General features: G+C 37.7%; 2 protein-coding genes across 9 annotated transcripts in view; one reads left to right on the top strand and one right to left on the bottom strand.

Moving 5' to 3' along the window:
* Nucleotides 1–1,540, top strand: part of LOC117400847 (semaphorin-4D-like) — a 56,219-nt gene extending 54,679 nt beyond the window's left edge. For 3 of the 5 annotated variants that reach the window (XM_059022167.1, XM_059022156.1, XM_059022147.1), the window contains one exon: nt 449–1,540. In XM_059022167.1, the coding sequence (XP_058878150.1) occupies nt 449–478 (30 nt within the window). In that variant the 3' untranslated portion in view covers nt 479–1,540. The remainder of the gene's footprint in view (nt 1–448) is intronic. The other 2 variants (XM_059022164.1, XM_059022153.1) reach the window with 1 other exon arrangement.
* A 7,290-nt stretch (nt 1,541–8,830) lies between these two features.
* Nucleotides 8,831–23,200, bottom strand: LOC117971928 (selenocysteine insertion sequence-binding protein 2-like). 4 transcript variants are annotated; one of them, XM_034920043.2, is made up of 18 exons: nt 22,920–23,200; nt 22,047–22,189; nt 20,849–21,101; nt 20,556–20,667; nt 19,775–19,989; nt 19,360–19,453; nt 18,820–18,965; nt 17,969–18,103; nt 17,191–17,304; nt 14,652–14,789; nt 13,985–14,117; nt 13,368–13,534; nt 12,860–13,010; nt 12,525–12,660; nt 12,020–12,240; nt 11,518–11,672; nt 10,228–10,402; nt 8,831–9,748 (listed from the first exon to the last, which is right to left on the bottom strand). In XM_034920043.2, exons 1-18 carry the CDS (start codon nt 22,941–22,943, stop codon nt 9,624–9,626), a joined length of 2,637 nt encoding a protein of 878 aa, XP_034775934.2. In that variant the 5' UTR covers nt 22,944–23,200; the 3' UTR covers nt 8,831–9,623. The 4 variants fall into 4 exon arrangements, with proteins under 4 accessions (XP_034775934.2, XP_034775935.2, XP_034775936.2 ...); XM_034920044.2 differs by having other exon boundaries at nt 17,969–18,100; XM_034920045.2 differs by having other exon boundaries at nt 18,820–18,962.
* Nucleotides 23,201–24,051: the final 851 nt, after the last annotated feature.

Raw genomic sequence — 24,051 nt, 5'->3', positions numbered from 1 at the left:
ACTTTGCATGGGGGGAGGGGGACAGTTCTAATAGCTGCAGTACCCGTCTTAACATGAAAACACATGACATGAAAGCAAACTAGAATGAATTCCTCCTGAATTAACCAGACACGTTTTTACAAACATAATAGTACACTTTTTTGTTGTTGTGTGTGTGTGTGTGTGTGTATTTTACAAAGTCAGATAACCCTGAATTCAATCAAACTTTACTTTGTAGTCTGAAATTACTAAAAGGTTCAGCTCTTTAGTGCTGCATGTTTGCTCAATTGGCAAAGATACTGACAAACTTTTAAACAAAATGTGTTTTACTTTACATTTTGGTCATGCAATTTAATATTTCTAACTTTAAATGACGCAGTTGGCAGCGGATAGTTATACTTCCAGATTCCCCTATTTGCAAAGTTTCAATGCCATACAGACAACTATGTATTTGTTTTCTCTTCTTTAGGAAAGCTGTGACCAGGATGATATTGTATAGTGCTCTCAACAAATTCCAACAGAACTGGAAGAAAAACACCAGCAAGTTAACTCTTTCAACACTGCAGACCTCTAGAGAGGACACAGAGAAATGACTTCATAGACACCAGCTAACTGTGTCTTCCGTATGCCCCTATTTACTTTATGTTTTACTTGTTTCCATTTCAGAAACCCAAACTATTTGATTAGTTATGGTCGGGTTGTCTTTTATAGTTTCTTTGTGGAAAGAGTTTAAAAACAGTTGGTTTGGAGACCAGTCTAGCAATGCAAAGTGCCTGCCATCAGCTGATATTTTGTTGTTTGTACCACATAAGCAGATATTTCTCTGGTCTCTACATTTACCAAAAAACTGTATAATGGGTGTATTTGCACAAATTGTATGACTGTTGCACGTGCTTAACTTGAGTGAAGTTGTAAGGGGATGTTCATCATAGTGCAGCTGTGGATTAATTAATTCGATTAATTGGACTAGCCAAGGTTAAATGTGTAAAATCTTAGGGACAGTACTTTTAAAGGGAGTTTACACAAGCTCAGGAGGCCACCTACTGTAGATCTCTTAATGCTCCTGGTCTAGTCGAGCCGGAATGCCGTCCCTCTACTTTTTTTCTATAGGCAGAACCTCGACTTAAGAATTAACTTAAGAGTCTTTACCGATTTGTTATGAAAATGCTTATAGGGCCCGACCAGTCTAATTTTGGTGCCTGGGCACCAATGAAGCGATCTGCTTTCCGTGGGGAAATACAATTAGTCTTTCCATTGAATAGTCACTAGGAACAAAAATAAATCCATGTCCGATTCCTTACATACCCGTTTTGACGGTACACTCTGAATTGGAGTCTCTGGTAACCGGCGCGTATTTGAAATGTTTGCAGAGGACGGGACGTGATATACTTAATCAATAATAGTCGTAATGGTAATGGTCCTGGCCTTTAATGCTCTGGCTGGGAGAGTCGAAGGCCCAAGGCATAAGTTTTTTCTTAACAAACAAACCAAACATTTACAAATCTAAATACAGTTTAGTTTTTAATTGATTTGACAGGGAAAATATTTGAGACAGTTGTGTTTAGTCTGTTTTTTCAAAAAGAAAAGTTAGTTTTAAATAGGTAAATATAACAAAAGGATTCTATAACTAACAGCATTATTAAACAAATGTATTTATTCTTTAAAAGAAAGGAATTAAATTAGTAATTTAAATATTTGAGTTATTTATTTTGTAAAGTTCCTTTTTTTAAGTTTATTTCGGTTTTTGAATGTGCTTTTGCAAGTTTGCAGTCTGTTGGAAGGTTTGCTGCTGATTTTCAACTATTGACGGCTAGTGGACATCAATAATTGCAGGAGGTAAGACATTGGAAAGATGTGAAGACCATTCTCGTTTGTTGGCTAGAGATGAAGCCAGTATTTTATTTTTTTGTATAGAGGACTCGTTTTTGTGACCTGTTATAGCGTTAGGTTATTATCATAACTCTGGTTCCCTGAAATAGAAATGTAACCATTACCTCGTGGGTATTAATCCTTTGATATTCCAAAGCTGCATGTAGTGCCCGTGTTGCAGTCGTGCCTGCCCCTGAGGGCACAGAAGAGACTGCAGTCAATGAAAACGTCATCATTTTTTCCTCAAGACTACTGAAAAAGACGCAGCGACCTTGAAGGTTAATGGTTACTTTCCTATTTCGGGGAACCAGGGTTATGATAATAACCTAATGTTCCCTTTCAAGTACAAAATGTAACCATTACCTCATGGGTAGACATACCAAAGCTGTCGCAAGGAATATTGCAGACCAAGTGAAAAGCTACAAGACTCAGCCACCTTGTGCATTACCATGAGGAACCCAGTACAAGTAACAGGGCTAAAAAATTGAGGGGAACTCACTTCTAATTTTATGCTGCAAGGGTCGAGCTCGAGGCCGCCCTTAACACTCTTGTTCCAAAACTTCTGCCTCATGCAGGCTGTACAGTGTTCCCAAAGAATGTGAAGCAGCAGGTGCTGTAGCCGGGTGACTCCAGGGTGAATGCACCTCAAAGAGGAGTACCGGAGGAGACACTCGAGGGGGAAACGGGATCATCCTCAAAAACTGAGTGTTTTCATTTGTCATCTACAGGCCATGGAACACTCAAAACAACTCTGGCCCTTTTTATCAGTGGCAAAAGCTCAGCTGATAATGCCACATGCACTACTGGTGTTGCGCCATCTGAGTCACCCTTCTCAGAGGGGGAACTCTTGATCAACTGCCTCCTTAGAAGCAGCGATAGACAGCAGATCCTCTTGCTGCCACTCTGCATGTACTCCTCCCTGTGACTGTAATGGTGCAAAGGGAGCTGGTGAAGCAGTGCTGTCGCGCAACAGCTCCACTAACATGTTTCCCTGTTGAGAGACCACCTCCCAGTGCTTATCCAACTGCTCAGAGCTCTCTGATCTATGAGACTGGTGGCTCTTTCTCTTGATGAGGAAGACCATGAAACAGGTCTCTTACGTGATGATCTCCTATCTTCCCTAGGCTCATGAGAGGATACAGCTCTCTCCTTCTGAGCTGAGGAGGGGGAGCCTTGTCCAAGTGGAACGGACAGAAAACGCTCTCTAGAACTGCGTGGCACTCTTTTCTAATATACACATTAGAGAAGGACGCACAAAACTCACAACAATTGTGGTCGGCGAGTGCCTCTTTAGCATGCTCCGGACCCAGACAAGCAGTGCGTCTGCCATGCCTGTCCAATAAGTGATATGACACAAGCGAACGATCAGATATAACACTGGGTACTTATCTGTTCGTAAAATGATGACGTTTTGAGTGACTGCAGTCTCTTTCATGCCCTCAGGGGCGGGCACGACTGCGTTACAGGTACTACGTGCAGCTTTGGAATATCAATTCATCTTAGACGGTATCAAAGGATTAATACCCATGAGGTAATAGTTACATTTCGTACTTGAAAGGTAACCATTATTTCATGGGTTTGTTGTGGTTCTTACAGTTGACAGTTATACTAGATGTTCTTTTCGGTGGATTGATACCTTGCTGTACTTTATCGTGATGGCTGTGTGGACATTCTGAGGGCATTTCCTGGCCATTAATGCCCTCTAAAGCAACCAATCAGAAGACAGCATTCCCGTTCTATTCATCTGACAGGTTTATAATAATATTATACAGGGCATCGCGGTGAAGTTCTGCGCTGATGATGACCTCATAATCAAAAGGAATAAAACATGCATGATAAAAATAGCCATAAAATAACCAAACCACCAAAGACAACCTTTACCTGCTAGAGGCTTTCAAAACAAGCCAAATCTGGCTAGAAAATCACCTACCTGCAAGCACTAACGGGGAGTAGCCTAAATCAAATACGAGATGCATGCATTACCTATTAAATGTTTTTGAAAAATCTATCATTTAAATTGGCATTCCGGTACTTTAAAATGTAGGACTACACCACTGCTTAACACCATGTGCAATGTGATAAAAAGCCATGGCTACAGCAAACTCTGCAAAGTGTAAACCGATGATGCTGTGTGCTCCATTTGTTCCAATATCAGTACAATAAAATGTATGTTATGTTGCAGCTATTTACCACACATGGGTTGTTATAGCTAACATATTTTTTCTTCCATGTAATTTAATTGAATTTAATGTAACAGCTTCACCTTCCCAATCCACAGCTTTATTTATTTTTGACTTTATAAGAGAAATACATGTACATAATTGTCTTCAATATATTGTACAGTTTTTGCTGCTGTTTCTATATACTTGAAAGTCTAAATGCTAAATACTGTATATTCTTAACCAAGGTGGCCTTTATTCTGTATATCTAATAATGTACACTTAGTTCATATGTATTTGAAACTGATAAAATAGCAAATGTTTCTTTAGAAATAATTTTGATTATTGGGGTTTTATATAGATACTTGTACTATTAAAGCACTTAACACTATGAATTTAAAAACAAATATAATTAATACATTTTTGAAAAAAGTAAATAACCAGTACAGATTTTTTTTTTTTAAACTGAATAAATACGTTTTCTTAAAGTGTTTTCACACCGGTGCAGCATCCACATTCCAGATATATAAAGTATGTGCACTGCCGGGTGTAAACATTGAGACAATCTGAGTGCCATTAAATACTTTAAAAAATGTATACACATTGGTACACGATACATTTATGAATATAAAATAAGCCTTAAAAAATAACTGATCAATTATAATGTTGGGTTACTTACCGTAACCTTGGTTCCCTGAAAGAGAAGACGACCACCACCCAATACTTTTGGGATATGCCTGCCTTAGGTAGGTATTCGCTGAGCATTTCATGTCAGAGCTGCCGATAGCCCCTTCTGTGGAGTGACGTCCTCGGTCACGCCTGCCTTCATCTCTTGCATCGAACCCGCGAATGCGAGTGATGCGACCTTGCAAGGTTTGGTGGTCGTCTTCTCTTTTAGGGAATCTGGGTTATGGTAACCTAACGTTCCCTTTCAATTCGAAGACGACCACCCACCAATACTTTTGAGAAAAGTATACCAGCGCATCCCATCAGGGTCGACATGGAGCTCGAAAACGGGGGCGCACTAGCCTCCAAGGCAACCTCGGAGCTGGGCTCTGCCTCGGTAGAGAGCACAGGCTCCTCTCCTTCCTCCATCTCGGTGAGGAAGGAGTCCTCATTCCAGGAGGCCGCTATCGAGAGCGTGTCCTCCTCCTCTGCCATCCGTGCAGGCGAGACTGGGACGGGTACTAGGAAGGGCACTGCCAGAGCTGGAGCAGCGGCAGTCTGCTGCCGCGCCAACAGCTCCAGGACCTGGGCCATCTGTGCCTTAACGTCCATTATGTCCCTCGCCTGCCTCGAGCGCTTGACCCTCTTCCCCGTCTGTGGAGATGGGGAGCAGCTGAAAGAGGGTGGTGGCTGAACCTGTGCACAGGGGCTCTGGGATAGTTGGAGGAGGGAGGGAACGGGGGGCCCTACAGTCTCTGACGGCTCAGTCACAGGCCGTCAAGCCTTTTGTGAAGCACCCAGGGCTGAAAAGCCGCACAGATTTCGCAAAACGTCTCGTCCCCTAGGGCTGAAGTGGTGTGCTAGACACCCAAGCACCGCGCACACAAAGTATGCCCATCCTCCTGGGACATGTTTGCCCTGCAGGACGTGCAAGCATGGAACCAGAACATGCTAGCTGGGGTATAAACCCTGGGCGCTGCACACCGAAGTGGTGTGTGCAGAGAGTATCGAAGTGCTATGCACGCAAAAGCACAGAGTACTGTGCGACCCGGATGCACAGAGGCACTGTAGTACCGAAGGCTGTGCGTGCACCAAGGTACCGAAGCACTAATGCAGTGGTGCCTACTCTAATCGTGTGTAGTCAGTCACCTGGTCAGCACGCAGCATGCACCAGGGGAGACACACAGGCTGAAGCCGTGGCGAATGAGAGCTCAGTTAGTAAGAGAAAAAAGGAGAAGGGAGAACACCCTTTTTTTTTTTTTTTTTTGAAGGCCTGACGCAGCCTCGGTGGAGGAACACACGGCTGACTGGCTGGTATATATTTTGTCCAAGTTGCGGTAACGACAGCCGGCAGAGTCGCTCAACGGCGGGGCGGCAAGCTGATCCCCGGCGGAGGAACGGTGTTCTCCCTGAAGGTGTAGGTTGAAAGACAACACACGCACACACCAAAACTGCACAGGCAGTCACACTCATACGACAGACGGCCTGTGACACAAGTGAAGCAGGCCGTGAAGAAAGAAAAAACAGTCGCTGATTCCATGAGCGCATCAAGCCAGCTCTCAGCACGAATGCAAGGGAACTGCAGTCGACAGAGGAGCTCTTTCAAAAACACAGCCGGGTTAGTGACACAGAAGTGTACCTTACCATAGGTGAGAGGTAAAAGAGGAAGTGAGCTCCGCGGAGTGACTCCTTATTCCCTCGGCAGGCGGGACCAAGGACGTCACTCTGGAGGGGCCTATTGGCAGCTCTGACATAAAATGCTCAGCGAATACCTACCTGAAGGCAGGCATATCCTAAAAGTATTGGTTGGTGGTCGTCTTTGAATTGAAAGGGAACCAATTCACCATAAACAAAGAATCTGAAAATACTGAAAGCTTTGTATCCTCTGCTTGTATCACTCAGTTGTGTATATAATATCTGAAACAAAAACACGTTGGAAATGTGAAAAGTAGAAAGTAGAGGTATCAAAAACACAAGCCAAGTTTCAAGAAACCATTGGGGCAACCTTGTCCAGCACAAAGCAAAATGGTAAAAATGTAAAAATGATGGGTTCCAAGGTTGCCTCAATTGTTTCTTCTAACTTGTATACAAAAACACAAGCTAAGTTAGAAGAAACCATAGGGGCAACCTTGTCCAGCACAAAGCAAAATGGTAAAAATGTAAAAATGATGGGTTCCAAGGTTGCCTCAATTGTTTCTTCTAACTTGTATACAAAAACACAAGCTAAGTTAGAAGAAACAATTGGGGCAACCTTGGCCAGTACCAAGCAAATAGGCACAACTGTCAAAGTGGTGGGGGCCAAGGTTGCCCAATTGTTTCTACTAACTTGGCTTGTGTTTTTCAGGCACAATAAAAGCGGATCAAATGCATTTGCTTTGTGCTGGGTAAGGTTGCCCCAATGGTTTCTTGAAACTTGGCTTGTGTTTTTGATGTCTCTACTTTAAATGGCTGGGCACTTTTGATAACTTGGTGTTTTTTTCACATTTCCAATGTGTTTTTGTTTTCAGCGCTGTAATGTGATATACCAGCAATTGCTTAAACAAAAGAAAAAAGGTACTAAAACCAGGAACTTACTCTATGCAGATCCTATGAACAACAAAGGACTCAACATAATCATTATAGAACAACCTTCAGTATTCAGATCTTAGTCAGTCACTTAACCCATTCAGGGTTATGGGAAAAGCAGCACCAACAGACCACAAGGAAAAGACGGATTGTTCATACTATTGCATCAAGATGGAGCATGGGTTGGGGGCCTGTTGTGTTCAAATTAAAAACCTAAGTATGTGCTACAATAGCTTCACTCCAAATTGCATTTATCTGTACCTCAATGGTAATTATCAAAGACCAACTATAATCATCATCAAGCATATTACACAAAATTATTTTAAAAAATAAATGTTAGTGCAGAAGGGCTAATGTAAACAATTAAAAAAAAAAAAAAGTTAAGTGACGACAGAAGTCCACAGGTTTTGTTTGTTTTTTCCCCTTCCACAGACATACCCAGTTTTCCCTGCCAAGTGCATCCATTCACTAAATCAAATGTTTTCATTTTAAAACACAGTATCAGGTGCTACACTAGGTTAAAGGAATCAGATTGTCTTGTACTGCCTTGGTCATTTCATCTGGGAGAGTAAAACTGTCCCCACCCCTTCAGGAGCATCTTTCCTGTAAGTATCCGTCACCTGCTCAGCAAGCTGTTTTGACCCTGAAGACACTGCTGCGGCAAAATTACCTTCATGGAAGGAAAAATAAGCATGTGTTTCTTTCAAAATTCTTTCAAAATTGCACACTTAAGACATATAGTGAATAAAAGTGCAAGGCAGGTCAGATTTATGATAGATTTTAGGAACTGAGATCTGTCAAAAGGCACAGGATATATAAAAATACCAAGCTTTTCAAGTAGTAGTTACAATCTATTTTAAATGTATCTGTGACAGAAATACAATGATTCTTGGTTGTAAATCTCCCTCCCGACCTGTGAGGGCGCTAAGCAGCGAGAACAGAGTTCCCTGGACGGGCTGGCCTGACAGTTCTTTCCCAGGGTTCAAGGGAAGTCGGTCAGCTAGAAAGGGGGAAGAACGTTGCATTAACGCATTGACCCGGAAGGGAAACAACGTGGCAGTCGCAGATTGTTGGGGTGGCTGCACTTGTTTACCAAGGGGTGATGTGTGACGGCATAAAAGGGGGCAGAGAGACGCAATCTGTTCCTTCGCTTTGGTTTTTGTTATTGAGCCTGAAAGGACCCGTGAGAGACCCAGTGATAAAAATTAACTTGAGTGTTTTGTTTTGTTTGTTTGTTATTATTAGACGTCTAACAGGTTCCGGAGCTGTTGCCAAGGGCAGTACAAAACCCTGAACAGCACTTCACTTTTGTCATGAATAAACTTGTATCACCCACCACAAGCACTACAGCACACAACCAGGACTGATGACCACGTTTGTACATTGTGGGAAAGATATGTGTGTTTATTATTTGGGACTGCAACCCATTTAGTTACTTCCAGTGCATTACACACTTTTGTGTATTGCCTGGAGTTATTGTTTGGTCACATGACCAGGATTATAATTAATAAAACCCCTTTCCAACTGGATTACAATTCTCTGTCTGTTCATTGCGCACTGCATCACTCCTGCACCTGTACACAATCAACCACTTTGCCACAGTAAATTATTTAATAGAGCAATAATATCTTTACATATTATCATATTTTGTCTTTGCATAACTGATAGTGGTGTTTCCATAATTAGTTCCAGTTCTTTATTCAGTTAGTAAAGAGGAAAGACTTTACTGGGATACTAACTCCATGTGCTTTTGCTATACATTAGTATTTCTGAAGAAATAAGTAATATAATGGAATACATTAATATATAATCGCTTCAATACAATGTCCCCAAATTAACCGTACAAGAGTGCAGCATGTGAAAAGCATGAACATAATCAAGTATGAGAAATGAATTAAAAACAAATACTTTAATTACCCTGCTCTCTTTTTTCATTATATATCTATATCTATATATAAAATTAAATTATAAAATCAGAATTAATTTGAAGTTTGAACCCCTACGACTGGCCAAAGGTTTTGCCTCACTAGAATTTTATGATTGAGACAAATTAAAAATAATAAAACTATGAACATAATTTAGATCTTTTATTTAACATCATGTAATCCAAGAAATGATATTGCAAAAAAGTCTACCGGAAGTCATAATAGTAGTACAGTATTTCATGTTAGATTTTGAAATGTCACATTTTTCAATTGTCAGTTTTTCATTAAGTATATGGAAAACTACAACGCGGTATGTAATTCAAAATGTTAACGTAACATCATTTCAGCAGGTTTCATTCAACTATGAAGCAAAGCTAGTTAATTCTATAGGGTGATACAAAACTTTTGGCCATAGCTGTAGTTTAAAAAGTCCAGTAGGTGATGTACAGCAGTAAGACTATCAGCTCTCCACATTGTCATCAGACTGCAGTTTTAAACTGAAGTTTAGGGTCCCAGTAGTCGTGTCTTCAAAGTTTAGAAACTGAAGGTTACACTCATTTTCAAGCATTTTCTTCCAAATTTTTACTATAAAAAGAAAGAAAATAATTGATTACATTGTATAGAACCGTATAATTGTTTATAAATGTATATAGTAGAATATAATATTGATGTGATAACGCTAACAAAAATGTCAAGACATTATAGGGTGCTGTATGGTATAAGTGGACATCCAACTAATTGCTTTGCTGCTCTGACCTTCAGTGGTTTAAAATCCTTGTATCTTACACAGCACCCTATAAGAAGAATAACTAAACAGTATAGCCAATTTTAATGTGATGTCATTTGCATCAGATACAAAGAAACATCACATCAATATCAAGGTTTACAATATATTATATATGGTTATCGTAAAAGCAACACATTCTCAGAGGATTAACCTTGCATATTAGATCATTTGACTTCTTTACAAACTAACCATACGATATGGTGTACAGTAGATTTCTCAATAGATTGCAGGTGCTTGTTGTACAGAATTCTACATGTTTTAAACTTTAGAAACGTACTGTATTCTGGTTCATCAGATTCAGAGGTTTGCTGAGCTGTGTCCTGCAAGGCAGGCAGGTTTTGGGGAAACTCATCCTGGTCTTCATATCCTTCACCTTTCTCCAAACTTGCAACCATCTCTTCATATGCGTTCCGGGCTTCAGATGAAAGTTCAATCATTTTATGAAAATGGTCCTGTGAAAAGAACAGATAGCCTCTTTATTGGTATGCATGGTTTACCTACCACAGCTCTGTCAACACTTCTTTTAATTTTCTATATTAATATTAATAGTGGGTGGGGGTGGGTAGATGACAAAATGTTATTTATTTATTTAGTAGGGGTGCACCGATAAAATCGGTAGACTATCGATATAAGGGAAAAAACACAATTGGCTAAATCAGTAGTTTTTGTTATTTTAGGCAATAACGTACACCGACATTCATGCTTGAATTTCTTCTACACAGAATTTAATGGCTCTCTAAACATTAAGTGGGAATTACCTTTTGTAATTTTTGTTGATCTTGCTCGGTTTGTTTATCTTAACCTGCTTTGATTGCGGGTGTATTAGGCAGCATTTTGAAGCTGGACTTGATTACTGTGCCATCTTGTTTAGTAACAAATTCAAGTTTTACTGAATTTTGTAACCGGATATTTTCATGACATCTTTTTGTTTTTGATTAAGTGAACAATTTAAGTTGTGCTGCATTTTTAAGCAGTGTATGCTTAAAATAAGAATTTAATGAACGTTGTTGTAGTTGACATTGTGTAGGCTATTTTTTTTTTCTACTGTACAGTATAGGTCGACGTTATAATACACAATGTTTGACAGCAAGTGGCTATAAAAAATGTCACATTACATAATTTTTCTATAGAAGTGTTTTTACTAGTACACATGCAAAGTGTTATTTTTGCGTGACTGTTGTAAAACAAATGTATAAATTGCTGACAAGAACACAATATAATACTACATTATTCTTTGTATTCATTTTCTGAAGGAAATGCAACAAGTAAACAATACCTGTTCGTTTTTGGTCATAAATACAACAAGTAAACACTATCTTAATTGTTTAACATAACATTTATAATTATAAAACAGTTTAAATATAGGCCCTATGTCTTGTTCTAGTAGTTTACCTGCACTGTCTATTTATTATCGGTATCGGCCGATATGGGTAGATAACCATCGGCCAAGAAAATCTTATCGGTGCACCCCTATTATTTATTTATTAAGTTTTATTTGAAAAAGTTTTAACTTTTAAAAAATCGCAGCGTTTCATTCAGTGCATTTTAAATCTTTTGTTGAACTTACCTGGGCACCATCGTAATTGAAAATTCCTACAACACTGACGGGAACAGCTTTATTTACACAGCGCCCAAGGGTTTTCCGAGCGAGAGCAAACACAAACGGGACATTTTGCTCACGGCAAGTGTCAATAATAGTGTGCAGAGCTTCATCCAACCCCCCTGTTAAAATGAAGAAAAGTAGTTGAAGCGGCAAAATCAAATATTCAAATCCATAAGGCTTGTTTGTTTTTGGTTACCTTCCATGAAAGCCATTGGCCTTAATTATTAGCCTGCAGGTCCTCCCATGATACAGCAGCCTACTGTAAGAATTGTCACCTGACTAACTATATTTGTATTTGAATATGACCCTTACATCTTAAATTCATTTATCTAAATCAGCAAAAATATTAAAACCTTCAGATTTCTGCTTTTAGTAAACAAAACTCCCTGTTTAAACACTTCATGTTCAGCTTTTTTTTTAGGAAACAGTTTATATTCCCCTTGTCAGCACCCAGAATGAAAACTACCTTTGGACTGTACTCTTTCACAGTTGGGGGAGATAATGACACACTTCACTTTTTTGAGCTTTAAGTGCTTAAGGACTTCTCGGAGACCCATGACTAGCCTGCGCTTCATCTTGGCTTTCAGGGGGTCCTTCAGGTACAAGCGATCTTGGAAGCGTACCAGCTCCTTCAGCAGGTCTATCACAGAATTATCAATTTCTTTACTGAGGACTTGGCTGCAGTACCTAGATGCATTTAAAAGAAAAAATACATTACCAAAAAGCATTTCAAAAGTTAAAATTTGATAATGATTCTCATTAATAATGAATTTCCACAAACCAGTCAAGGCATTTGCTGTCACTGAACAGTAAGAGTAACCAACAAAGAAAGTGGCATTTGCTGGGAAAAATAATCATGTCAGTGGCATGAGGAAGTAGATCAACCAGGGCATTTATCTATACACACACACACACACACACACACAACTATTGGTTAAAATGCTTGTATTCAATGGAAAAATGATTCATACTCTCTAAATCTCCTGCTGTGTATTTTGAGGCGATTAGAGCCAGCCTGGCTCTCAATAGGAGTCGGTTCATCGGTCTTCTCTTGCTTTTCTTCTAGCTGATCAGGCACATCAGGAGTGCTTGGACCATCTGTAAAATCTGCACAGGAAAAGAGCATTTGTTGTTTATCCCTGATATTGGTTACACTGCCCAGCAAGCACAAAGCATAATACACAAGATACATTCTATGTCCTTTGGTGCAGTGTCTATGTAGAGACAGAAATGAGAGCCCTGAGTGTTCAATTGTATGTACAGATATCTCAATTCTCTCTGGTGGATACCCAAGTTGTTCAAATACCTGTGGTATTTAAAGATTGATGACCCTCAAATTCTTCTTCAAACGGCTCCTCATTCTGTACATTTGATACTGTGATTTCGGTTGCTGGATTCAGTCCCTGTTCTTCTAGTAACCGATACTGTTTCCTTTCCTCCCTTTCCTTTAAAATGATCTGCAGTGTAAAATCAGAAGCATTTCAGTGAATAAAAATCTGCTTTGGAACACAAACAAAAGTTTTCTTGGGATTAATTTCCCCAAAGAATTTGTGTTAGCAGCCCTTTCCTTTCTGTATTTCTTTACAGTTGATAAAAACAGATAAAATGTACTTTCTACCCTTTAACATGACAGCCAACAGATGTTGACTAAATTACAATAATACTTTTTGCATATGAGCATCACAGTGATGTATACTTTGCTCTCCAGTTGTACGTGTAGCAGACATGGAATAAGTTACCGTGAAAGAACTGTAACCAAACTATGCTTTATTTGTTTGTATTAATGTACCAACAGCAGCAGTACACAAACTAACCTTTTTCAGAGGTGATGGTTTCTTGGCTTTTGGAACCTCCCTCTGCTTGCCTTTCTTTACCAAAGGACTGGTGGAATCCAGGGGGTTGTGAGCCACTTTTTCCAGCTGTCTGGGGTGTTTCTTCTGCACCAAGGGATTTTTAGGAACCATTGGAAGTGCACCTCCAACTGGAATTAAAAAAAAAAAAAAAGAGAACACAAAATGAGAGCTGTTTTTTTAATTATTTATTTTGAGAATATCCAGAATTTCACTTGGCCAGTCACATATTCCCCATTTGAACTACTTTTTACATGTTGCACTTCTGGCCTTTGGTTTGTTTAACAGAAGGAATGCTGTCTGCCAGGTTGGCTTTATGACACTGGCATGTACTGTATTTATAGATAACAAATTTCCACAAATATAATGGAATAAAAAAAACAGTTTATTATTATCTTTGACAATCAATTACTTTTGGCTTGGGAATATGATGCAGAAGCAAGCAAAATATCATTCTAATGCAAAACTCCACGCAACCCCACATATTGACATTTCCTGAAGGGGTTTCAAAAGCAGGCAACTTGCTTTTTTTCACCCAAAAAAAACAAAAACAAAAAAACAGCATATAATTTCTTGCCCACCTGAGAGTACTATTGGTTTTGGGTCCTGCTTGGATTTCTGAGCTTGCTGTTTTCGTTCCAGTACCTGAAGCATGTCACCAAGATCAAACTGCACTGGATTGTTGCTCTTTTTACCACTTGTCTTCACAGCTTTCTAAACAGAGGAAAAAACACAAAGGATATGTCAATGTTCATTTTAACCTCTTGCTGGTGACTGAAGTATGACGATGTATCAAATAGGTACAAATGCATCAAAATCTAAAAATTTTAAAACAGTACGTTTAACGTCAATAGATATACAGCTTTAAATGATAGGCTATCATCATGCAACTCATTTTTCATGCATTGCCTTTAGTAACAGCATTTAACTACAAGATACAACCTTTAAATGTTTTCAGTCTGTACTGAAGCCCACTCCACTTTAACAGTGAGTTTTCTTAACACTGACATATGCTGCCACCTGTTGACAGATAATAAAACTGTCCAACCTTGTTTTAATATAAAGATCCTATTATAATTGAAATATAGTATTATTGACAAAACAAGTTTCATTAAAGCCCACGTAACACATTCCCTGCTCTTCATGTTTAGAGGCAGTGAACATATTTCCTACAGATATGTACTGTACAATTGAAAATTAAAATGGAGGCTGCTATTTTAGTAGGGCATTTCTCTTCTCTCCAATTACCTGTGCTACCTTTGTTTCTGCAGTGTTACAAATAGCCTGAGTTGTTGGTATCTTTGCAGTTTTTTGGTCTTTTGATGATGCGACTCTCTCGGTAGTTGAATGAACAGATGTACCAACACAATCTGTATTTTCAGGTATCTGGAAAACAAGGAGGAACAAACAGAGAACACATGAATTCACTTTACATAAGAGATTACATAAGAGATTTATGTTCTGTTTGTTTATTATAATTTCAAGAAAAAAAAAAAAGTGACCCTTTTTATTTCAGAAATACTACCATTAGTGGAGCAATGCAGTTCAAAATATGAGGGGAATTGTGCTCTTTTTGTGAGAAACGTGATATTTGGCACACTAGATGACCCAACAAGTAATTCCTGATATAGTGCCAAGCACTGCATTGTTAGGATGGAAACCACCATCATGTAATAAGTGAGAAAACTGACATTATAACCCGCTGAAGTCACTTATTACTGCTGTAATAACCACATAAGCTGGTTACTTCTTATGTCGTAAAATGGCCTCCGATATTGGGTTAATGTAACTTTTTCTCTATAGATAGTCACATACACAAACGCAAACACACACTCACAAAGACACATGTAGAAACTTGAAAGAAAGTTATATGGCCATTTATACAGAACAGCTTAAGTATTAAAACATGAAGATAGAGTAAAGTATCAAGTGCATTAACTGGAGTCTTAAGTTGATTTCTGCAACTTAAGAAGCAATTAAGGAGAACTTTAACCCTATGCTGCCTAAATGGAATGACCACATTTGGGCGTGAATGTATGACAACTTTGTGTTAACACTTTGTAGTTTGGTAACCGTAAATCAGAAATTAAAACCCAACATATCAACAGAAAGGCATTAAGTAGACCTTTCCAATGATATAATATGTTTGGTTGTGGGATGTGTTATATTTTTTCACATATAAGCCACGTGTCCCAAAAAATATAAAAAATTGTATAATAATAATAATAATAATAATAATAATAATAATAATAATAATAATAAATAATACTTGTAAAACATACAAATGTATTTTTTTCTAAATGATAGGAGTAGTATAGGAGCAGCGCAACTTTACAAGGATGTTAAATCAGAAGTCAGAATTGAAATTGCTTGTATAGTTGCAGAGCTACACAGGGTTTTGTAATGTGTGTATTTTACAAAAAAAGAGCCGAAATGGCGAATGCAGGTCAGTTGTGAAATGAAACTGGAAACGTAATATTATCAAACAAAATGTTGAGTGTTTGTTTTTATTATGTTTTGTATTATTTAAAAAGAAAAAAACTTGCGAATACAGTGAGCTACTGTATTGGTAAAAAAAAAAAAAAGACAAAAACAAATAAAAAAAACATACTACCAATAAAAAAACAGCTAAGTGCTAATAAAAGTAGTAACTACATCTAAATAATTATCCATTGCTTTACACACACGGAAACAAAGAAAACACAGGGAAAGTACACTAATAATAATTGAATTATTAATCAGATGTGTGCAACTCGTTTACATTAGTTCCGCCTCTGTCCAAAGAAACATTTTCAAAACAGGACATAAAATAAAATCAAAGCAAATATAATTAAAATAACATTAAAAAATAATAATAATAAAAGGGGATCTCAGATGTCTGTACAGTAACTTATTATTTTTTTTAATTCACCATCTCCTGCCCTGCACGCAATGAAACACACACACACATACAGCATTCCGGAAGGTTTTTTTTTTTTTAAATAAAACCTAAAAAAAATAAAGTGATTAATTATTCTCAATTCTTAGCTTTCTGATGAGTTATAGATCAGCACTTTAGGGAGTGTAGAAGGGGAGATAGACGTTCAAGTGTGCAAGTACCCCATTGAACTTGGCAGACACAAGTTAATCATCCTTGTAGTTAAAAATAAATAAATAAATCAATCAATAAATAAATAAATAATATTATTATTATTAGTGTTATGATGTCCCACCCACCCCAGCCTTAAACCAATTACATGGAGGCATTCACCGTAGTCATGGCTATGACTCAATGAAAAAAAAAAACAAGATTGCTGGTTGGACGGCTGAGATAATGATGTGTTTTGTAAATCAACATCATAGTATCGAAATTAGAACACGTCGGCAGCAAAGGGTTAAGTTAAGGTGTTACATGCAACTGGCCACTGGACTGGATATTCTGTGCAGATGGGTGGTAATTGCAGTGCTTGGCTTCCATGGTAACCAAATCAAACTCAGTTTGGCAAATTACTGCAAGTGTCTAGTCATGAAATGTGGAAAATGTTATACTTCTAGGTTACAGTACACAATTTTTGGTCTTAGCTGCTCCACTAAAAGACACATCGGTCAACATTAAATATCAGATTTCATAATTAAATTAAAATAGTTTGTCTATAGTAAAGAAAAGTAAACAACCAGTATACAGTTACTTAAAATTGACAATTAAAAGAATAAAGAAATCACTAGAATCTCATAATTATAAGTGCAGGCCCAGGGCACTGCCAAAGATAAATAGGTAATTTAATCAACAATTCTATTTAACACCTACCTCATGTTGCCTCTTTGCAACATTGCTGTAGGAGAAGATGCTCTGGTTTGCAGAACGGTGTGCTTTGTTAGTATTGCCAGACGCACCTGCCAGATCAGGGAATTCATCCACGTCCTGTTACAGATACAAAACACGCAGCATCTTAAGAGTAACAAACACAACAACTAGGTATTCCGATAGTATTTAAATGAGCACTACATTTAAACTTGGAGTGATGCAAGATATTTTTTCAGATTGAGGATTCTATATAACCTGTTTATTACTGCACTGTACTGTATTTGTAATTGTTCCTTAGAAAGGTTTCCATGAATTTAACTTTAAATGGTGGGGTTTAAATTTATCCAACAATTGACTTTACAGCTGTAAATGGGAAAGCAGTCATTTTCCTATTGGTGTTTAGCATTGAGAAGCAAAGCAACATGTTACTATTAAAAAATAAATAAAACATTGCATGTTACATGCTCTTTATGTTACCGATTGGTTTAATTATCTAAACAATGGTAGAATTTAGATCCAAAATTTAGATGAATCAATTAGGTCCAATAGCGCAATAAGTTCCTATTGATTAAAGTAATAGGTTTTGGTCTTGCTATTTGCCAGTGAGGTTTTCTTAAAAAGCAGTTGGTGGCTATCTGTTGAAGAGCTTCCAAACAGGAAGACTAAAAACAAGCCCGGGAGTACCATTCATGTTATTTAGGGTAAACTAATTTACTCCATACATGCAAATACACTAAACTTAAGTCTACAGTTCTAAATGCACAGCTGCTTTCCCTCCTACCTCAAACTTTGGTGGCTCTTGAACTACAGCTGTGGTCTCTTCAGGCACAGGAGCATTGCCTGGTAGCTTTGGCTTCTTTTTCTTCTTTTTTTTCTTCCCAGTGGGTTCTTCCATTTCTCCTTCACCTGGTTTCTGCTGAGTGGAGGAATTGCATGCAGACTTCAGGATTAGAAACGAACACTAGTTCTGCACTGAGCCCTGGAGTTCAAAGTTACCCTGGAATTCACATTTGTTTCCATGAAACTTGGATGCAACATCATGCAACTCAAAAAAATTAAACTAGCATATTGAAAAAGCAAAAAACACCAAATGGGTAAACTGTGAAATAAGCGATACCCAATTAAATAAACCAATATTTACTTATTGTAAATAATCTAAATTCTATATTATTAATTGGCTTAAATAAATTATATGTAGCTTCAGAAGTAAGGCCACATGGACTGCCCTAAATATCAAGTTACATACTACTGTGTAAAGAACAGCAGCAGTCCCCGTGTGATATTGGAATGAGATGATATTGAGTTTAAGACCAGTTTTAAAGACTTGCTGGTGCAAACAGAAATGTAGCATTATTGATACTCTGTTAAGAGCCACCTGCTCAGAGGAGATTTATAAGGTCCTGATTGCTATATTACTGGCAACCGATTGCTTTATATGTTCAATTTGTTTTTGTTTGTTCACCCTTCCCTCCCTCAAATACACAATAGGCATTTACACTCACAATTTAATTTTAAATTGACTTGCTGACCATCTTTTTAAATCCCTATATATACACCTTGTGTTTATTTAAAAAGAAGATTAAAGCCAGTTTATCTGAAAGGTCCAGGGGGGCAGATAAAGTCTGTCTTTACCTGTACAGTTCCTGGTTTTTGTTTGGGATCTGTCACACTACGAGGCAATTCTTTTGGAGCAGGCTTCTTGGGTGGCAGTGAAGCAATGCTGGCCCAAGACGATGCAGGACGAGAACTAGACAAGGAGCTCTCCGAAGACTGGGCTGCTAAAATTAGAAACATACTCTTTTCAAAGCACTTGGGAGTATTCGTTACAGCCCCATCCAAGACACTGACATGCCTTAGGAATAATAATCATAGGGGCTTAAAATATGTGTAGATTGCATCATAAACTGTAAGAAAGACACACGTGTATTCATTTTTTTAAATAGTACTTTTCTTTGTATTAGTTAGGCTGGCACAAGATATTACTTTAAATTCAAAGTACTTGTTTAGTGAAGTACAAAGTGTAACATGTTTCTTTCAAAACTGCACATGAGATAGCTAATGGATGTGCACCACATGAAAGATTTAAACAATTATTTCATTAGTTGTTTAGCCACTTTAAATGGAATGCTCGTTTGTAAGTAAAAATTATAATACTCATCCTCACATTCCTACCTTGCAATGAAATCGAATGTGTACTTGAATCCACATTTTCATTTGTAGCATTTTGTGGAGGGGGCTCCGTTTCCTCTCTTCTTGGAAGTGTATTCTAATAAGACAAATAATACATTTTTCATGAAACATAATGTAACATATATAGGTATAAAATGTATAAGCAACTAGGAGATTTAAGAAAGAAATAGTGTGTTGCCAATCTAAATATTCTGTGTTATGGTTGTGTTCAGTAAAACCTGGATGACTAAAAAAATTATAATTCTGATCATACTTCATTAAAACAAATACATACTCACTGAGGCCACTGCTGACAGGTTAGGGAGATCTGACAAACGCAGTGTATTGCTGTCATTGTTAAAGTAAATGAATGTTATAATATATTCTGAATGAAAACCATGTTTAATATAATAACCACCTTATTTGAATGAGGAAGTATTGCACCTGGTCTAACAAACTGATTGTGGTTAGTACTCGATGGTAAAGCTGAAGCCCATGTTGATTTAGGACTGTGTTGGACTGACTGAACAGGGCTACAAAAGGCAGAAGTCTCCAGTTCAGGAAAATCTGCAAGTGTAACTTCAAATGAGTCAGCCTCCTTTGGATGAGTTTTAGGTTTCCGACGACTTCTATCTGAAAAAAAATAGAACTTCAGTTTGCAGGGACAATTTCAATAACTAAAGCTGAAAAAGGAATAAACATTTTCTTTGTGAACATGTGTATCTTGTTACTGATTAATAAAGCAGCATTAATAACACACATCTAATTTCCTGTGAACATCTGAATAATAATGTAGGATGAAGAAATTGATAACCATAACCGCATATTAAATTGTGAGGATGTCTGTCTGTCCTTACATAATGTCACTTACCTGTTTCCGTGTACATAAAGTGGCTGTTGGTCGTGGTGATCTACTTTTTCACTCAAAGGTAGATTTGTATTGACAGCCATGTCAGGGAACAGCCTTACTAATCCCTGCAATCCATTACATCAGAGCAGCACATTTCTCTGCACAAATTTCTCTGCAGTCGTGATATCATTATGTATTGCCAAACAGCTCTAGGTCTGTCATCAACAGGTCTGGTCAGAACAGGCAGCCAGGACAGTATTCAATTAAACATACGGGACTGCTCTTTTACACAATGGTTTCATTCAGAACAAGCAAGTCTATTTATACCTATATAGCAGCAGACGTTTACCTGATGTAATCACACCTGGTTTCTGTGGGTTTCCTTCACTCAAAGATACATCAAATGGGCTTTTACTTGATTCCTGTCCCCGAATGCCAGGTTCAATCTTTGGATTTGGTGCCTATAAATGAGATACAAGGGAAAAATTTCTGGCAATTTCTACGTCTCTAAAGAAATGCATGTTCTCGAAACAGTAAAAACTAAAACAAATATATTGTGTAGCACTGAACAGAAATGTGTTTCACCAATTATCTGAATGCCATAAACAGACTATTGCAAGAACAATGGAAATTGGAGATGACCTTTGATGATTGCACAGAGGCTGAACGTTCCCCTGATGAACCGCATGGCCCTTCTGTGTTCTTGTTTTGTCTGGTATTACTGTACTTTCTGGCGTAGCCATCTCTATTTTGGAATGAAGCATGTGCATGCTTGTTTATTGCAGGCTTTGCAGAGCAAGGAGGAGAATATTCTGCAGCAGAGGTAGTTGTCAAAGACAGTGCAGAGAGATTCTGTCGAGATCTATTGCAGTTGATGTTCTCTGTATATATCTGCCTAAGAAATAATAATAATAATAATAAAAAAACAGTCATCTGATTATTGCATTAAAAACACAAGCACTGTTCATGATATAAATATTTTTAGAAGCAACAGAACATCCACTACAATATTAGCGGATGTACTTTTTTGATAACCACAAGGGTCTTGGCTAAACACGGTTCTTTCAGGGTTGGGACAAAGCACTACCGATGCATAAAGGTTGAAGCCAATCAAGGTTTGTCTATGAGTCACAGTTGTAGATTTATATTGTGCAGGCTCAAATGTGTCTCATAATAAAACCTGGATTGGCTTAAACTGTTACTTCAAGTCTAAGGAGAGTATAAGGTATCTGGAGGTTTAGTATAAGCTTCTATCCAAAATCAAAGTTTTTTTTGTACAAATATTGAACATCCTTTTACAATGAGATTCTACGTTTGAGACATGTGTCACTTTGTGATTAGAGTATGGTACCTCAGATTCTGATGGATTTACAGGCTTTAAAATAATTCTTAATACTGGAGGGAATAATGGCCACCACACCTGTCCTCCACTCACTGCAAAGTCTACCTTTCATTTTGAGTACTGTTTTAACTTCTACTCCTTAATTTAAGACCCTTTCTTCACATGTTCTCTTTACAGTATCCACTACTCTCATCAATTTATAGTTGTCAACTATGGTCTCTGGATGAGCTGAGGGTACCCCCTTCCTGGTTAAAGTCTCAGAGAGACAGTATGTCTGTTTGTTTTTTGTACAATTACCTTTATCTTGACGGGATTTGAAACATCATCTTTTCCAATATTTAGGCATCAGATGAGGTGTTAGTTGGGAAGGCACTAATTACATGTTCAATAACTACTGATTCAAATGAACGAAAAGATTAACAACCTTTGGAAGCTGGCAAAACCTAAACTGTGTACTGCAACAAAACAAAAAGAAAATTCTGCAGATACTGCACTTACTCTTCTGCACATGGCCCCTGGACATATGGGTTGCACATGGTCAAGTAGGGGGGCAAGACATCTGCTTCTGGGGGCTCAAGTGTGCTTTTGTAACAAATTTGCTTTGGAACAAAAGGCTGAACATCAGGCGATAATTTGCTTCCCTGTGGGCAGAATATTATACATTTTAGTCTCCAAGTGTACAACTGTTCGCATAAATTACTGTGTTATAAATGTTTTATAATGGTGGGCCCCGCCTAATACTGTTTTTAGCAAAAAATATGCACTGTTGACATTACTATACTCAGTACTTTTTCTAGAAATGTCTAAAGGTCAGGTATTCTAATTTATTGTAGATGGTTAATGTAATAAACTCCAATTTCCTTCTGGAAATTGTAGTAATTGCTGATGAACTGTTGCTTTGAAGTCCATTGTTTTAAAACTAGATACACAGATAGTAAAACACAAACATAGGTTTGGCAATTATATTCGTTTAAGAAACAGTAAAGCGACTCTAAAAGCAGTCTTTTGAACTAGTATGACCAGTTGAGGACCATTGCTGGGTTTTGAAACAGGGTTGGCACTCTGAAAGCAGGAATGTTCATTAACAATATTTTAGAACACACACGCAAAATACCTGTACAATAAAGTTAATAGATGCGTTTGACATTTTGCAAAGACATACTTTTAAATTGATTCCTACGTTGAATCACAAACATATGGGAAAACTAGGACTTTTGTTTTCAGACGAAAACTGAATATTAATGGCAACGTCACAATCTAGTTCTGCCTGTTACGCAAATTAATCGTTTCTTAATCCAAACGAATCTAATATCGACTTTTAGTAAAAAAAATAGTATCTTCACAATACCATGAACAAAATGATAAATTTACCTTGGTTTGTGGTTTCGATGTCATGGTTTTTACTTAACCACTGCAAATCCGTAGTGAACAAGTGAAAGCAAAACTATACCTCCATCTATTCAGTTGACTAGCTCTGTTTACAGTCACAAACATCCGTGTTCTTCTGTTCGTGACTACGGCAGGCTGACAGGCACAAACTGCGCGCTATAAAGGAAGTTTTAAAAAACGGATTGCCAAGAACCAATTGAAAATCGACTGGCAGCAGCGTTTTTGTATTTCCATATAAATTATACCGCCAGTAAGAAACCCCAACGCTGCCGCCAGTAATTTAACTCTAGGGCTGGTGAAGGGCCAGTATATATAGAATATTACAGGAAAATAATTTCATCGAGGGTTTCTGTGACGTCATAAATTACGAGACCGAAGGTCGAGTAATTGATAAACTTGACAGAAACCCGAGATGGAATTGTTTTCCTATAACTCACTGAAGAGGCACATCTATTATTTTTTATAATACATGGATACCGTTGTGATGAAGAAGACGTTGTGATGATAAAGGTTCAGGAGTACAGTTTTTTTTTTAAAACGTAGTGTTCAGTGCTGTACAGACGTTATTATTATTATTATTACTATTATTATTATTTATTTCTTAGCAGACACCTTTATCCATGGCGACTTACAATTGTTACAAGATAACACATTATTTTACATACATTTACTTTTTTTTTTTATGTATTCTCATTTTGTTGATCATTAATGAACATTTCTGTACTGTGGGTGTTGTCGAGTGACTGAAAGCGAGACATTTTGTCTGAATTGAAAGTGATGGTCTCGAGGAGTTGAATGGGTCAAAGTTCAAGTATATTTTACTTGACGTATTATCACTTTTTGACATCACTGCTGTGCTAGTATGCCTAAAACAGCTGCCTTTTGGAGGCTCCAGTATACTTACAAGTTGTCTATCAGAAACCTGAAACAAAATATTGGACATTAAATTATGAACAGATATATGTTCCAAAACCTAAAATATGAGTTTATAAATAGTAGTATAGCAGACTTGAAAGAAAGCAAGTAACACAAGATTGGATTACTACCCCAATAGGTCCAAAAGAGGGATCTGGTTGAAGTCAGACATTTTTTAATTCAACTTAAAAGGAAATAC

Source organism: Acipenser ruthenus, chromosome 1 (genome assembly GCF_902713425.1).
Source record: "Acipenser ruthenus chromosome 1, fAciRut3.2 maternal haplotype, whole genome shotgun sequence".
Taxonomy (NCBI): Eukaryota; Metazoa; Chordata; class Actinopteri; order Acipenseriformes; family Acipenseridae; genus Acipenser; species Acipenser ruthenus.
Note: the sequence above shows the minus strand (reverse complement) of the source record. Positions and strands in the feature narration are given on the sequence as shown.

What these genes read in the sequence shown, in the direction of transcription:
- LOC117971928 (XM_034920043.2), bottom strand. Translation starts at nt 22,943, where the DNA reads ATGACATCGAAACCACAAACCAAG. An exon ending in AACCATCACCTCTGAAAAAG is followed by an intron (nt 13,011 to 13,367) that starts GTTAGTTTGTGT and finishes TTTACACTGCAG; the next exon opens with ATCATTTTAAAGGAAAGGGA. An exon ending in TGAAAGAGTACAGTCCAAAG is followed by an intron (nt 11,673 to 12,019) that starts GTAGTTTTCATT and finishes TCATTTTAACAG; the next exon opens with GGGGGTTGGATGAAGCTCTG.